A 16,818-nucleotide genomic window follows, 5' to 3' on the forward strand; every position below is an offset into this window, starting at 1 on the left:
ACCCCCTCTCTTGACGACTTCATTAGTGCACAGCTATCAGGTTTAACATTTAAACCAGGGTTGGGAAGGTTAAACAGACATGTCGCGTGGCATTTGCACTGTCTAATGGCACTGTACCGATGGGCGAAAGAAGCAAGTTTAGATGTATTAATTAGTGGGAGGTATGGAGAAGGGAAGGGAAATCTACAGGGATGAGTTCAGACACTGCACTAAAACGCTCACAATTGAATGTGATGATATTGCTATGGACTTTAGTGGAGAGCCTACATTATCTACAGAGGAGATTTCTACCGTCAGTAGTATCTGTAGTTTGAAAGCAGATGAAAGTTACACTACTGTACTGGAAATAACCGGTCGTGTTTATAAAGCTTACACTGTATAACCGGATCACCAAATGCAGACTGTGGTCTGGACCCTGGCCAAGTGGTGGTTCAATCCAAACCTGGGACCAATTTCTGAGTAATTAATGATAATCCATAATAATCCACATGGAGCCTTGTTTTTTTTTTGTCCAATATCTGCAGCTATAGGGCACGAGTGCAGCTAAACCAGTTGTTATGGCAATAAATTTACTAAACTGTGTGTAGGTATATCGCTTGAGAGAATAACATCATCTGAGAGGTGTGAGAGATGACAGCATGAAGCAACTGAAGGCCATTTTATCGGATGTGCGTAGAATCGAGGGCGTTCCCCCGCAGACCCCTCTGCGTCTACGCCGGTCTCCACGCCGTAGCCTGACGTGCACCTGTCGAAAAATGTTACTCTCCCTGGTTCTCCTTCTCCATAAACAACATGAAATCAAGGAAAGGGTCAACTTTTCCTGCAACAGATTTCCCACCGTGGTCAGAAAAAAACAGGGGAGACACTTTGTTTCTCTCCCTATGATTCTAATCGCCACACAGGCCGGCTCGACGCACACACCAGCGCACAAGTATAAACATCCGGCCACTTACGTAGGCTACGGGGAAAGCTCTGCGTGGAGTCTCCGCACAACCATAAAACAACGTTAACCTGGCTACTTTCTGGCTGTGTTCCAGGCTCACCAATGAGCCCCTACATACAGTATATGTATGAGAAACGCACTTTCACGCCATTCAAGATTCAAACTACTGGCAGGGCAGTCACAGGCCCATTTCTCTCAATAGAAAGGGGAGTAGAAAAAAAGGTAAAAAGAGTAAAAACAAAGAGAAAAGGAGCCGCTCTAAGCTCTTTATGCAGCTTTTATAATAACGGATGCATTTTTTATTTATTTAAGATTCTATCTTGTTTTGTTTTTACTTGAAATTGTGCTAGAAATTCAATTTAATTCAATTTGTCTATATTAAAAGTACCCTACTCGGAAAACTGACAATACATATTGCCAACATGACAGGAAAGCAATTTAGACACTACGAGGTTCGGTCCTTTGCCGGGAGCTAATTTTAGTATCTGGACCTCTTTAACTGATAACTGAACGCCCCTGCTGTCTAGTGTGTACATGACGTGACTGCTTTACCTCCTGTAGTTGCTCTTTGTCTCTGAGGGCCTGGGCCAGGTTTCGCTTCAGCTCTGTCACCTCGCTGGCTCGCTCTGCCATGTGCACCTACAGACAGGGGAAAGAGTTGATAAAAACGCAGCACAGACGGATATTACCTGTACGTCAAATAACATCAAATGGAATATATAACATTGGAAGTTGGAGAAGGTATGTTCCATTGTTTTTTAGACGCCAATCATTGTGCTAAAGGCATGCAACCATTGTTCCGTCAATCCCCCCCCCCCCCCCCCCCCCCCCATCTCTCACTCTAGTAATCTGTCTACTGTCAACTATCTGATCAGAATCAGAAATACTTTATTGATCCCCGAGGGGAAACTCTGTTGCAGTTGCACAAATAGTAGAAATATAAATAAAGAAATCTAAGGAGTGTGGATATTTACATAGTTAAAGGAATATTATGATACAGTATTTACATAATTAACATTATAAGGGGTTGCAATGGTGAAAAGTTATAATAATAATAATAATAATAATAGTAATAGTAGCAGTTAGCATTGCACAAAAACAGATAACATTGTCCAGTTTTAACCTCTAAGTGTGTTTTGTGTCATACACTCAGAGGTAGGAGTTATAAAGTGTGATGCCCAAAGGCATATATTCTTGTCATATATTCATCTATTTTTTTTTTTGGCTTAAAAATGCTTAAACACAATTAATCAAACATCAGAATAGCTGTTGACTAATTATCTATACACTGACAAATGGCTTCAGCTCCAAAAATAACAAACTACCATAACTGGTGACAGGATTCTCCCAGAGTTGATGAAAAGGGCGCATCTCATATGAACTCTTTCCCTTTATTTTCACTCCATTTGTGTTAACCGATAAAGAGGATTCAAGGAAAGCAAGTGAACTAAATATTTGGTCGGTTGAGTTTTATTTAACCTGGATCGGCGTCAAATGTGTGGGTGCTTACAGTAAAAGCACACAGCTAGAGCCACAGACACACAGTCTGTGCACAGGGCGGACTGGAGCGGACCAGGGGATTGTAGTAAATCTCTTGCGTTCTAGCAGGACTGACCCTGTGGGATAGTTTACATGGCTAGTTGCCTGCTCTTCTCTCATTTTATCCCATCACAAAGGTTCCATATCCCCTTCCCTTCCCGTGCTTTCTTTTTCTGCTTTGTGTCTGTCTGTCCTACTTTTTTCACTCTTAAATTCAGTCTGCTTCTTTGGCTTTCCCCGTCATTCTCTTTTATCTCTTTCTGTCCTCTCTTGCCCTCTCCCTCTTTCATAAATTTACTGCGTGGCATTAGAGGGTTAAGTTCAGGTGAAGGGATTCTGCAGTGGGTTTCTGTGGCCCCCTCCAACCCCTCACTCTCTGTCTAGTCCTCTCCCTGGGCCCATCCTCTGGGTGGCTGATGTAAACAGCCGTAAAGCATGGTGCTTTGCGGCTGCCTGTCTTGTCAGTCTCCGGGGCCATTAAGAGCAGCTCGGGGCCCGGGGCACTCGCCTCAGACAGGAGACTCTATCAAAGACAGCGGAGAGCTTTATTTACAGCGCCGATAAACACACACTCACTCATGGAGTTTAAATGCCAGTAGGTACTTTGGCAAACGTTCGCACGCAAAATGCAACAGGCCCACGTTGATAAGCTCAAGTGCTCGTATTGAATCACACACACATACCACACACACTGGCTCATGTGTGGCATGGAGTAACTCGGTTACTCTGGTTGATGCATGCTCATGTAAACTGTTATGACCATTTGCTAACCTGTGTACCAAGTGTAATTGTTGCTGTATAACCCAATTAACACAATAGTGGCTAACAATTCGTTAGTGTATCTGAGTGCTGCCAGCTTTACACTCTCTCCTTTTTTTAGAATGTTTTGTAACAATTGCCTCATAATCAAATATAAAAGTATTCAATACTGGTTATTAATGTTCAGGTAATTTATCAAGAAAAATTAAGGAACAAAAGCCAAACGTTTCGCTGGTTTCAGCCTCTCAAATGTGAGGTCTTGCTGCTTTTCTTTGATTGATGTAAATGTAATATTTGAGTGTTGCCCTGTAGTTTGGACATAAAAACCTACTTGAAGATGGGATTTTGGATATTGGGGACTTAGAATTAGCATTCATTACTATTTTGTGACATTTTATTTGACATGAAAGAATGTCCAAAGGGCCAAAGATACACCCTTAGAACACGGTGTCCATAAACATCTGAGTAGACGGTAACTGCTATTGTGCGTTTCGGTTACACCAAAATGTATTTATAAAATGGGTCAGACGTATGTTAAAGATCAAAGATAAATACAGGACAAAATAACTAAGTAGCTGCCTTGCTTCAGCCTCTGACCAATGGGAGAGCACTGATCCCTAATATGGGGTCTATGTTTGTGTGTCTTACTCTGAATCGTTCCTCCTCGTTGGCCAGCCGCTGTTTGAGCGTCTCGTTGATTGCACACTGCTGCCTCCACTTCTCCTCCATCATTGCCAGCTCCTCCTCCACCGAGCGAGTCTGTGCCTTCTCTGCCTCCCCCATGCTCCTCCCCTCCACCTCAAGCAGCATCTCGTGTTCCACAACATTCCTCACTTCCTCGGCCTTCCCTGCCATTTCCGCCTCACTCTTCGCTTCGGCACTCTGCCTCTCGTTCTCTACCTCCACCCAGCTCGTCATCCTCAGGCTCTCCTCCGGCAGACTGTCCTTCTCCTCTTTTTCTTTGTCTACTCTCTCCCTGTCCTCTTGGTTTTCTTCCCCCTCGGCCTCCACCTCGGCCCTCTCCTTTGGCATTTTCTCTCTCTGCCTTTCTTCCCTCGCTGTGCTAATGTATCCATCAGTGTGTGTGGATTCCTTGTTGTTAGGTTCCGGTGTGATTATCATCTCAGCGGCTTCTTGTAGGACTGCAGTAGCTATATTCCCTGTAAAAACACAAAAGTAAGTGAGAACAAAGATCATGCATAGTCAGCAGGACAGTTGTTGATTCTGGTATTAGCACTTGAATAGAATCTCTAGTTACGGATATTTCAATCCAATCAAATTACAAAAGCATCTTTTAACAATGCTAATAAAAAACAGGACAAAGCAACACTGCAATTGACATGTTTGGTGTAATCACTATTGTGTACGCAGGCCCTTTTATGTTTATTTACTTTCTACATTGTCAAGGAAAAATCTTTTTTTTAAACAGACATTTTTTAAAGAATCTGCATTAACCTGTTGTTTTAAGATGTGCATGTTAGTGTGTCTCATTTATATATATATATATATATATATATATATATATATATATATATATATATATATATATATATATATATATATATATATATATATATATATATATAAAAAAGAAGCACATAATGTAATCTGAAAAAAAACAATGCAATTGATCTCAGCTGGTATTCTGTCACTCTAATAGAGTGCAATGGAAATTTCTAAGTGACCCCAAACTTTTGACCGGTAGACGTTGAATGTGTACCTGCTGTGGGGGACTCGGGACTAGGGGTCAGTGGCTCCTGTGTTGTCTCGGTCGATGCATTTCTCTTTGGCTCCTGCATAAAAAAAAAATATTTTTTTGAAAGTATCAACAACATGTTGTTCCTTCTGCTTTAGTCATAAACTGGCCTTCATGTAATATTTCTTTTTGTAACTATACAGTACTCACCCCCTGTGACTCAGTTATGTTCAGTTTGGCCACCTGCCTGCGGAGGCGCTGACACTCCCGGTACTTCTCCTTGTAGTGCTCAGCCGCCATGTGAAGACGCAGCTTCAGCTCCTCCACCTCTCTCTGCAGCTCGGCCTCTGCCTCTGACACCACCATCATGCTGGGCGTCATCTCCCCACTGGTCCCGACACACTGGGAGGAAAGGAAATACAGAAGACATTTTCAAAAACCTTTTTCCATGTCTTGCTTCAAACTTGCCTCAGTCCTCCTGGAATAGAAAGAAAAATAGAAGATGGACACAGACCACTTCCTTCTGTGCAGTGCTCCTCATGCGGTCTAGCTGGCTCTCCATGCGTTGGCACTCGGCCTGAGCATCGGCTAGACTGGCACGTAGCTTGTCAGCTTCCAAGCGGGCGCGGTACAGCTCGGTCATGGTGTGGTCACGGGCGCTGGCTGAGTCGCGGAGCTCCGAGGCCAGCAGCGAGGCCTGCTGCCGGGAGGCCTGAAGCTGCTCCTCTGCCTGACGGAGCTCCTCACGCACACGGGCCAGATCTGCCTAAAAACCCGTCGAGGGAAATTATACCTTAATGATATGTACAGATTAACTGATTTTACCATACAGACACAGACATCTGGGTACGACCACCACTACCTTGTCAGCCTTGTGTGCCAGAAGCTCTTTCTCCAGGCTGTCCCGCTGTGCAACGCAGAGCCTGAGTCTGTCCAGCTCTTCCTGGAACTGGGCAATGGTCACCTCTCGATTCAGCTCCACCGCCTTCAGCATCTGCAGCTCTGCGCTCAACTTAGTGTTCTCCAGCTCGGTGCTGCGCAGGTGGGCCTACAGATGTGACAACAGAGACAGAGAAAAGTGCAAAAGTCAAAATAAAGACGGAATCACACGGGCTTTGTTCGGCAAAATGCACCTTTTCATTTATCCAGCCTTTCAGCGATGACGAGCTGTCTCCCACCTTGTAGAGGTCTCTCTCATCTTTCTCATTCTTCAGCAGGCTCTCCAGGCTGTCTCTCTCTGCTGTCAGCTTCTTCAGACGGTCACGCAGACTGTGGCATTAAATTATGAAATTAAGTTTTGACAGCTTCATCCTCAAACCAATCCACCCACATCATTATATTCTACTAATTCTCAATGCCATTCGTGCTGTTTTAGTAATAACAAGAATGTCTAATGATATAACATGTGTGTAGGTTCTCAAACTATTAATCACGGCCCAGTGGATGACAGTCAAATCTGTTTTAAGGGGGTGGGGAGGAAAAACTATTTTGAGGCTGATTTGTGCCTTGCATTAATTTTGTGTACACAATGTAGACAATTGGAACAATGAAGATGTTGAGGAAGCAGAAGACAGGCAAGGAATACTCCTCAAACAGTCACGTCCTCACAGAAAAGGATAAGTTTGAATGATTGATGGTCACGTGTGAGCATTCTCCACTCACCAATCGAGCTCAGTCTCCTTTTGCAGACCTCTCTGGGTGACTCCCAGCAAGTCCTCCTCCAGCTGGCGGACCCGGTCCATGGCCTCTGATAGCCTCCTCCTCACGTCCTCCCTCTCTTCTGACAGGCCCTGCGACGAGCGCAGCAGCTCCTGCGGGACATAGAAGCCTCTGTGGATCACAGTGACAGGCGCTACAGCCAATCACAGCGGCTGAATCAGCAACTGGAACTTGGCAGAGGAGAATTGATGCTTAACAAAGTCAGGGACTTATGAAACACTTCTGATTGATCACTGATATTTCATATAGTATTACTGTGACGTACGACAGTCGTGTTGCACATAAAGGAGCTGTTATATGTTGTGTATCATTTATCATTTGTAACTACACTCCGTTGGCCCTTTTTTGGGTACACCTACAACAAGTAGTCTACTACTTTACAAAACTTGGTTCTTGTCTAAAATATTTAAGATTTGCACTCCCGGACTTTAATTTCTCACATCTATATAACATTTTGCAAATATTCAAATTCATGTATATGTCTAAAGCTTTATAATATTATACAATGGAGCTTTTAAATCTTGTTTCAATTAGTTTTTGTTTTTTTTCATTCTTTTTAAATATAGCCTGCTTCAAGTCCATCAGTGACATGTGAATTCCTCCCCCTGGGGATCAGTCTTATCTTATCAATCACAAATCACCATGCATACATAACATCATGACTGATATCAGCCTTTTGATGGATGCAGAACACCAACTCAGTGACAGAGGTTTTTGAACAAATGCTTGCTAGTATCAATGAATTCTTTAAAACAATTGCCTGGTGGAGCACAACGGATCATATGAAAGGTCTTTTTTCTCTGTGTGGTGTGACGGCTGAGGAAATGCCTTGTTTGAACATGCTGCTAATCAGCAGTAAAGGACGGTAAATCATCCACCGCCAATATTGGTTGTGACAGAACAACATTCCTCTGCACACACCCTCCTTTCAATTTGTCACGCTGACACACACCTACATACTCATTTGCGTGCACACGCACACGAACGCGCGCACGCACACACACAGTTACAGAAAGTCGAACACAGCTTCACATTCAAAGAGATATGGAAGGCAGATAGTTCATTCAAAAAAGGACAGAGTGCTCAAACACACACCAATGCCTACTCAGGCCTGTCTCCCTCTGGGCTTGGCTCTGCGTAGATTACTGTATGATTTTTACGGCTGGCGTTTGAGAAGCACTTTAGCAGTGCATAAAGACCTTATAAAAAGTGTACTCGTAAAATTAGCAGCCACAAAATATGTACTTATGTTTTCATGTTAAACTCAGTATATTTTCGACAGCTTGGTATGAGCTAACGCACCTACTGTAAATGCTCTACAAAAGAGACACACACCTACTCACACAAGTCGTATATCTACAGATGGACATGCCTGTTGAATGAAAAGCAGCATGGTAATAACAGAGTGTGTGTGTATTACCACGTAATTTATGGCGATTTTGTCCTTCGTAAAAAAGAGCAGCAGACTAACTCAAAGCAGCCTGCTCTTACTCTGAGCCTAGACCAGAGAGCTACACTAGGGGGCGATATGAGACTAGATTCAAACTCACAAATCTTGTGGCAAGTTTCAGTGTTTCTCTTCTCCCTCCTTCTGTCACCCCTCTCTCTGCTTTCATTGAGTTGACTGTTTTTAGACATGTGGCAAGATATTGCTTATAATTATGAGCAACCCATAAAATACAAACATCTGAAATCTGACTCTGGTGAGTGAGTGAGTGAGTGAGTGAGTGAGTGAGTGAGGGAGTGAGTGAGTGGGGAAGGAATGAAGTAAAAAGTAGATGGAATTGAGGTAGAAGTTAACTTTCAGTATAGGTTTTTGTTGAATTATGAATAATGTTCCCAAATGTACTGTATCTTTCCTCACCTTGCTATAGCAAAACCATTAATATTTTATAATTTCAATAAACAAACTCCAAAACAAAAACTTTGAAAATTGGGAAAGACAAAGACAGAGACAGACAGACAGACAGACAGACAGACAGGAAGACAGGAAGAGAGACAGGAAGACAGACAGACAGATAGAAAACAGACAGTGAGAAAGTAGTGGCCACTGAATCGCGTGACTGAGTGGTGTTTGTCCCTGAGGCTGGGAAGGGCTCTTTTTTCAGGCAGGCGGTTTTGCGGACTACCCTCCTCTCATTCCACACACAGACTAAAAGGGTTTGCAAGCTGGTGGCATAATGAGTGTGTTTGTGTGTGTACGCTTGTGCATGTGTGAATGCACATTAGAGGGGCCCTGTGGTTTGCAACCTGAATGTGAGTGTGAGAGTGAAGGGGGGGGTGGCAGTCTTTGCATGCGTATGAGCGTGTGTGTGTGTGTGTGTGTGTGTGTGTGTGTGTGTGTGTGTGTGTGTGTGTGTTTGACGTCATGTTTGTTAACTCTGTGGTTGCGATGGCATCGTCCCTGACGCCAGATGCCCAAGAAAACTGCGACCCAATTCCGTTCTGGCCCACTGAGTCAAGTCGTTAAAGAGAGAGAGAAAGACTGGTGCGTGCGCACACACATACATGCACACACACAGGGACACAAACACACACAGTGTGTCTCTCAAACATGGATAGAGATTATTCATGAATGTTTAGCCTTTAAGGTTTTCGGACCTGTGATCACTGGTGAGGAACCGGCTCCACACGTGTGTGCAAAGAGAGACTGTCCGTCTATTCAAACATTTATATTCAAATACACACGTGCAAACACACTGAACCTTACCTAAAGTATGAAAAAAGTATAAGTACATTTTTTCCCAATTTGCTGAATTATTGAAAAAATGTATTTTTAGTTTTGACTCATAAATCAATAACTTTTTAATTTTTTTGAGCGATCATTTTTGGAACTATGAAGGTTAACTAGATGATGATGATGATGATGATGATGATGATGATGATGATGATGATGATATGGATGGGGTTTACTTGAGCAAGCATGTAGGATTGTGTGTGAAATGGGGCATTGGCACAATCTTCCCCCTCACGTTAGACTCAGAAATGTTGCCATGTTTTTGGATTGTTAAAAGACAAATTAAGTCATCTGAAATGAAAGCAACAGTATCTGCGACTGTGGCCTTGGGATTTGGACGAAAAGCGGAGTGGCGCATATAACTTTTGATTAGTAATATTAATCATTTATTTGATTGTGTAAATGCATTCATTAACCATAGCTGCTATATCTATACTGCTGTGCATTGCGTGCAAAAGAAGCATAACTCGCTGGCACCACCCTAACCTGGTTGTGTGTCCGCAGCAGGCAGCACGTCTCCCTCTCTTGCTCCCTCTCCCTGGCCAGTCGTTTCTGCTCCTCCTGCAGCTGCTGTTTCTCCTCCTGGAGGAGACGCACGGCCTTCAGCAGCTCCCTGCGCTCCTGCTGCGCCTCCTCCACATGCTGCCAGGCAGAAAGGAAGTTTACGGTAAATAGAAAGAAGGCGAGAATGGTACTAGCTTGGTGAAGATTATGGTGTTCAAGTCACTTAGTTTTGTCGTTTTAATGGGAGTCTTGGGTTAGTGTCATTTTGAAAACCCCAGAAAAATGTAGTGAAATGCAGAAATGAAATTGAATTGAGTTTTAGATAACATTAGATTTGTGTGGTGTAATATATTGTGCGATGTATCTATAAATGTCTTGAAGGACAATTGTGTAGTAGTTTATAAATGCCAGAAGAGGGATTTACTCTACTCAGTGAGGTCAGAGGTCACATTCAAGTACAGAACACAACCTCAGGATCTGGTAGGGATCTAGTGCCCTGCTGTAGGACCCTTTAATGGGGGCTAAGACCCAGAAAAAAAGTGGAAAATAGCAAAATAAATATCTTCATCTCGTGTAGCGTACCTCCAGAAGTCCAGTCTTGGTGGTGACGACCAGTATGTCTGAGTTGCTGTCGTCTTCGGTAACAGTCAGAAGCTCGTCTGTGGGTGTGGCTGACCTGAACTGGAAGGGCGTACTGGCGCCTCTGATGTCACCAACATGTGTGACATAACAAAACTGGTAGAACTCTCCATCAGATTTAGGAACATAATAACCTACAAAGAGATAAGAGTTTGCGTTCCCGTTTAGTTTTTCGTTTTTGTTCACATTCATTAAATCACGTAGCACTTATTTCATTTAAGCGGGAAGTAGGCCTGGCCAAAACATTTCAACAATATCTAGAACTGTTCTCCTTCAAAATGAAAAGATACTACAATGTATAAAAACAAGCGAGATATGCCAGTTTCACACAGCACACCGGAAAGAGCACACTTTTCTAAAAACATTTAATATTTCCATCATTTACTGTACAGAGTACATGCTTATATTTCAAGCAGTTTTAAGCTAGACTGTGAGCTCACTGGAGCACATCTTGACGTTAGGTCTGGTTTTGTGGGACAGAGGAGTACATCCAGAACATCCGGCAGCCAACCGGTTTTACTGACTACTGACACACCACAACACACTCTCATATTTTCACTGTGTAATATCTGACCGTTCCAGGCCCACTAAAACCAGTTAGCAGGCCCTCAACCTGTGTGTGTGTGTGTGTGTGTGTGGTTTGAGAGGTTCTCAGGTCCCAGGCCGCCGTTTGCGGTTGTGTTCCCTTATTAAATAAAAGTCCTGGTTTTTATATACGCCGTAAAATGGAGGAGTTACTTTGGAATATCCTTAGTCTGTATAGCAGTTTACATAGTGTGTGTGTGAGTGAGTGTGTGTGTGTACCTTGAAACACTACAGCCCTGTGCACAGTACTCCCTGGTTCGTAGTCTTCGGGCATAGGAGACCAAAGGAAGGTGTAGTAGTCTCTGGCTGTGCTCCAACCCACCTAGGGAAATAAATAGCACCAAAAATATGGATCCACAACTTAAAATATATCCCTACCCGACATTAATATGTACTATTAATGTACTACTACAAATATGTAGTTGGAAAGAAAATTACAAATTTCACAAATGTTCTTCACAAATCATTAGACTTCAAAAACACACTGAGTGAAGAAATCTGGAAGATTACACAGAATGTTTAAGGCAAGAATGGAAACATTTAAAACCATGCCCCCTTATTCCTCTACACACCTCCTCCTCCTCCTCCTCTCTCCTTCCCCTCAGTTCCTTCCCCGTTTGGGCTCACAAAAAAAGAGGAGCAGTGAAGGTGTGAGAATAGGGTGGGAAGGCAGGGGTGTATGGAGCTTTGTGTGAGTGTGTGTGTGTGTGTGTGTACAAACACATGCACAGAATTATGAGACCGAACAGCCTAAGTGGATATTAGAAGGGGGAAGGGGATAAGAACGAAGAAAGTAAAGGTGAAAATTGAACACAAAACGGCAAGGGAGATGTAATTCCATGGATTTCATGTGTTGTTAGGTGACAGATGATGAAAGGGAGTTGTGAACATCATAACTCAGGTCCTGTGTCGTAAATATGTCTGGGCCGCTTACGCACACACACACACCTCGTTTCAACTCACATGTGCGATGCGTTTTTGTGACATTACACAACTACACTTTGGATACTAGCTGTGGATAACTCAACCCCCCCGTGGCTCGGTGGGACAAGAAAAAAGTTTCTCGGCAGCCGTATAGTAATCATTTATTACAGGTTGGGCTGTTGGTCGACAATGGTCTACTGGAAATTATAGTATGCACAAAACCTTATTTCAAAAATGAAATAATAACATGCTAGTAACGTTTTACCACGTTCACATAAAAAAACATTTCTGCAGTTTAATATTTGAATAAACAACAATCAATCAATTTATTTAACTTAAAAAAAAAAGAAAATAAGAATGGGCCAATACCTGAGAGAGCGTTGTGACGCTCAAACTATCAACAGTAAATCAACGGAGCTACTCAAAACATTTGTCAAAATTTCAGGTTAGATAATGCTGTTGAATGATAAATAATTGCAGCGTGGGGCTTATCAACCCATTACACTCAGTATAATGTTACTCCAAACAAATGGTAATTGCCAGTGTGGAGACCTGGGCCAAGAACATTCTTTCCACCTCCAAAAGGTATCTCAGTGAGAGGTTAGGCTGTGTTGGGACACCTGCCAAGCTTGCTTGTGTGCTCACATGTTTGCTTAAGAGAACAGACATAAATAATTTTGCTAATTGCAGAGTGAAGTTGACTGACGTTTGGTCAGGTATGGTGAGGCATTCCAACACAGGAGTGATGTTATAAAATAATCACAGGCAAAGCAGCTATCAATCATTCAGCCAAGGTGTGAGGGAACAGCCTGATGACACTTTAATTATACACTCACACAACGGGTTTCTCCCGGCCGACCCAACAAACATGCCACAACCAAAAGCCACCCCAGGGCTTTTTTTTTTTTTTTAGGGGGCTTTGTATGTGTGTTCATGCGGGATTCAAATATTGAACGCAACCATAACTAAACCAAGTTTTTACCGGAAAACAAATATGTTCAATGTATCATGTGTGGAACAAGTAGTACCATGCTAAAAAAAAAAAAATTAAAAAAAAATTCCCTAGCTTGATTAGAGTGTACACGGTTGATGTTTACTGTGTGTACACACTGCATGTGAGTACTGTTTGAGTGCACCACCACCTAGGAGCAAGTTTGTTACACAAGGATCCGTATTAATGTACCAATAACATTTCCAGCCACTAGGGGGTGTCTGTGCACAACTCAAATGAACACAGCATGTCAGTGCAGTCTGAGTCATCCTCACAGCAAGTCTGTTTAATTGCTCAGTCTGAAACAGGTAACGCCTATAGATATGAAAGGTAAGAGGGAGAAAACACTCTGTCCCTGAGTCATCTCCGCACAAAGGGATCACCTCTGGGAGGCAAAAAGACCACATGCCACAATATCATCAGTGTGAAAATCAAATCGGATTTTTTTTTATCCCCCAAACCTGTTGGTTTTTACAGTAGAGTTCTAGCAAACTTCTAGCCAAGACATAAGATATTTCATTACGCAGTGGCATGAGTTCATTTTCTATACAATCAAAGTGTTACTTGTAAAAGCACACAGACCTCTTGTTACATGCCCCACTGACAAAAACCAAACCAAAAACAAAACAAAAGTTGAATGGCTCATTATATAACTAATATTACATTCACACGTGTATACACACATATATATATGTGTATGTATGTATGTATATATATATATATATTTATATGTACACAAACAGTGTTTTTATATACACACATATATATATATATATATATACACACATATACACACACACACACACACACACACATACGTACATACATATACTGTACACACACACACATTTACACACACAAACACACACACACATATATATATATATATATATAAAAATATATACACACACACACAAACACACACACATATATATATATATATATATATATATATATATATATAAAAATATATACACACACAGATTTTAGCAAAATTAAATAGATACATTTCTCTATGAATACACAAAAAGACAGATGTACATCAAAATGATTAAAGAAGCGCGGTCTGCTTGTTCTCTGACATGAAGCACCATCAAACAGGTTTCATTAGCGCGGATTACAACAATTACATTTTCCAATTGACTGTTTTTTCCATATAAACACAGCGTCTTTATTCCTTTTTAATTGAGCTGGTAGATTTGAAGTCAGTTCTTAAACAACAATAAAATGTTTGTCTTTTGACTTTACGAGACATTAAGTTTCCTAGTACACATTTCCTGCTAATTACGTGTGAGATTTGATGGCTTTGATAAAAGAGCGGAGGGGGTGGTTGTTTAGCAGGAAGTAGAGAAAAGACTGATGGAAAGACAGAGGGGAGCGAACAAGTGAAGTGTGGGGAAAAGAGGTCCTAATAAGAATCAGAGTGGTTCATAAAGAGCACCAAATGTTCGCCCCCCAGCGAGACCTTCTGCAACCAGCCCCCCCGTACACTCTTCCTCTTTCAGCATGCAGAACAACCACACCAAAGCTTTTAGAGGTTTTAGGCATGTAGTGAAGAGGTGAACCATTGGTGTCACGGCGGATATACTGTATGTGTTGATACAACAACTGCAAACCTATGGCCAATTAATAAAACCATAACACATAATCCATTGAACAAACACTGTAATGGGCTGACAATGGTTCCTTCTAAATATCTCTTAAATCATTCAAATTGATAAAAGTCTGGGCCTTAATTGATTTTTTTTGACGATGTCTTTGAAGCATGGTGAGTGAGTAAAAGCTGCTGTGGTGTGTGTGAGGTACCTTGAAGATGCCCACCCAGTCTTTGGGGTGGGGAGTGATGTAAGAAGTCAGGGTGTAGCAACACTCCAGGGGCGCCTGGGGCAGGAAACTCTTTCCCACGTTCTGGAAGATCACATGGGCAAAGTTGGACGTTTCCATGATGCTGACGCTGCTGCCCGGCGAGGAGTCCACCACCTGGAACGATGACATTGTATCCTGTTGCTCACTTCATTTGTCTGTAAGACAAAAGAGCAGAGGACAGAAAAGTTCAGCATTCCAAACAGTACAGTGGAGGAAAGGTATAAGGCTTCCTTTCAGTCCTGCACACAACAAAAAGACACAAAAAAAAATTAATGGAAATGAAGGTATTTAACACATTACAATATAAAAAGAGGATCTAGGGAGAGGGTGGCAGGTGCTGTGCAGTTTAAAAGCCCTCTATGGCAACTTTGCGCTTTTTGTGCTGTTTAAATATAGTTGACTCAACTTAAAAGAACCACCGGGCCTCAGTGTCCATCTTGCAGAAGAAAACCCTGCAACCAATTGAAAAACAATTTATTTATGTAGCCAAATCCATAATTACACAAAGATACTTTTGTTTCATAACTTGCCTTTAGTGCTGCCACCAGAACAACTGATTTTAGTCATCTTTATATTTAAATATTGTGGTATTACGGTATTGTACTTAACAGGGAATTCCATTTTACTTTTCAAAGCCAATTCATTTACAAGCAAGAAAGAACTACTACGGTAAGGTCTAACAGTGGTATAATGTGTCGTCTGAGGCTCTGGAGGAGCTTTTTCACACTTGCACTGTCGAGCCCTGCCTACGTACAGTATCCAGGGTTTGGAGCCTGACGCATTACTAAAAGTAAAGATATCTCTACAGCACCAATTTGACCATTCTTTCAAAGTTGTCTCTTGCAAATCAAACAACTTTATACAAAAATACAACACTAAATTAGAGCTCTCCTTACTACTAACATAACTGATGTAGTTAAGGGGGTTGGAAGCCACAGTATACCCATCTACCAAGACACTACTCTGACTAATTACTTTACAGCAAGGCAGTCGACTCAACTGTTCAAACTGAGCCTTTAGTTGTGGTCAAGAGTGGAGGAAGAACAGGTGTGAAGGGGTAGCTAGCTAGCTAGCTAGCTATTAGTACGTGATGCTACCGCTTCAGCAATTCATCTTTTCCTTGATGAGAATACAGCTAAAACAACAAACCTTCGTGCTCTACTTTTCCAATAAACCCACCTTCTGACGAAGATATGAATGTGACAGTGATTAAGTCATAACCGATTCTCAATTCTGCTAACCAACCACTGTATAGTGAGTCATGGTAACCAACACCTAGTCCATTTTAATCGAAAAAGCTCATGTAACGTTACAGCTAAGCCGTGTAGAATCACCTCGGTTAGTCAGAGGATAATCTTATTTTCGGTCGCTAGGCAGCTAACAAGAGCTTGTGAACAGGCCATGTCGTGTCAAGTCACTCGCTAGCTAGCTAGCTAAACATTGTCCTCGTCGGTCAGCTAACGCGAGCTCGCTGACACATGCCACGAACATTAGCTTGAAAATGAAACAGTACCCGTTTTACATGAATTCCACTTGCACAAGAAGAGTGGGTTTCCGCCAGGCAGGCCGATGTTTTAGCCACTGTCCCCGTTGTTGACAAAGCTCTGACGATGATGCGTCTCTTCCTGAAAGAGCAGATGATGCTGAACTTCCGGGATGCTGAGGAGTACCAATGATGCTGAGGATGCGGGGGGGGGGGGGGGGGGGGGGGGGGGGGGGGGGGGGGGGGGGGGGGGGGGGGGGGGGGGATTGATATTTGAGAGAACTTTAAAAATCAACAACCAATTCTCTATCCTTAAATCATATATTTATATTCCTTCTGATTTACAACAGCACAACAGGAAACAGGGATATAATACCACATTTTACAATTAACACAGCTCCAAACACAAGACGACATAAAACAAAACTGACAC

At 42.3% G+C, this 16,818-nt stretch overlaps 1 protein-coding gene across 4 annotated transcripts in view; it reads right to left on the bottom strand.

The window, feature by feature from the left end:
* tax1bp1a (Tax1 (human T-cell leukemia virus type I) binding protein 1a) overlaps nt 1–16,575 on the bottom strand; it is a 20,677-nt gene extending 4,102 nt beyond the window's left edge. For all 4 annotated transcript variants that reach the window (XM_034891177.1, XM_034891176.1, XM_034891178.1 and 1 more), the window contains exons 1-13: nt 16,416–16,575; nt 14,843–15,057; nt 11,341–11,443; nt 10,480–10,670; nt 9,880–10,035; nt 6,600–6,748; nt 6,116–6,206; nt 5,800–5,985; nt 5,452–5,703; nt 5,148–5,339; nt 4,962–5,034; nt 3,890–4,401; nt 1,496–1,582 (exon numbers count right to left, since the gene is read on the bottom strand). In XM_034891177.1, the coding sequence (XP_034747068.1) occupies nt 1,496–1,582; nt 3,890–4,401; nt 4,962–5,034; nt 5,148–5,339; nt 5,452–5,703; nt 5,800–5,985; nt 6,116–6,206; nt 6,600–6,748; nt 9,880–10,035; nt 10,480–10,670; nt 11,341–11,443; nt 14,843–15,031 (2,181 nt within the window). In that variant the 5' untranslated portion in view covers nt 15,032–15,057; nt 16,416–16,575. The remainder of the gene's footprint in view (nt 1–1,495; nt 1,583–3,889; nt 4,402–4,961; nt 5,035–5,147; nt 5,340–5,451; nt 5,704–5,799; nt 5,986–6,115; nt 6,207–6,599; nt 6,749–9,879; nt 10,036–10,479; nt 10,671–11,340; nt 11,444–14,842; nt 15,058–16,415) is intronic.
* Nucleotides 16,576–16,818: the final 243 nt, after the last annotated feature.

The sequence above is a fragment of the Etheostoma cragini genome, chromosome 14 (assembly GCF_013103735.1).
Source record: "Etheostoma cragini isolate CJK2018 chromosome 14, CSU_Ecrag_1.0, whole genome shotgun sequence".
NCBI classification, from domain to species: Eukaryota; Metazoa; Chordata; class Actinopteri; order Perciformes; family Percidae; genus Etheostoma; species Etheostoma cragini.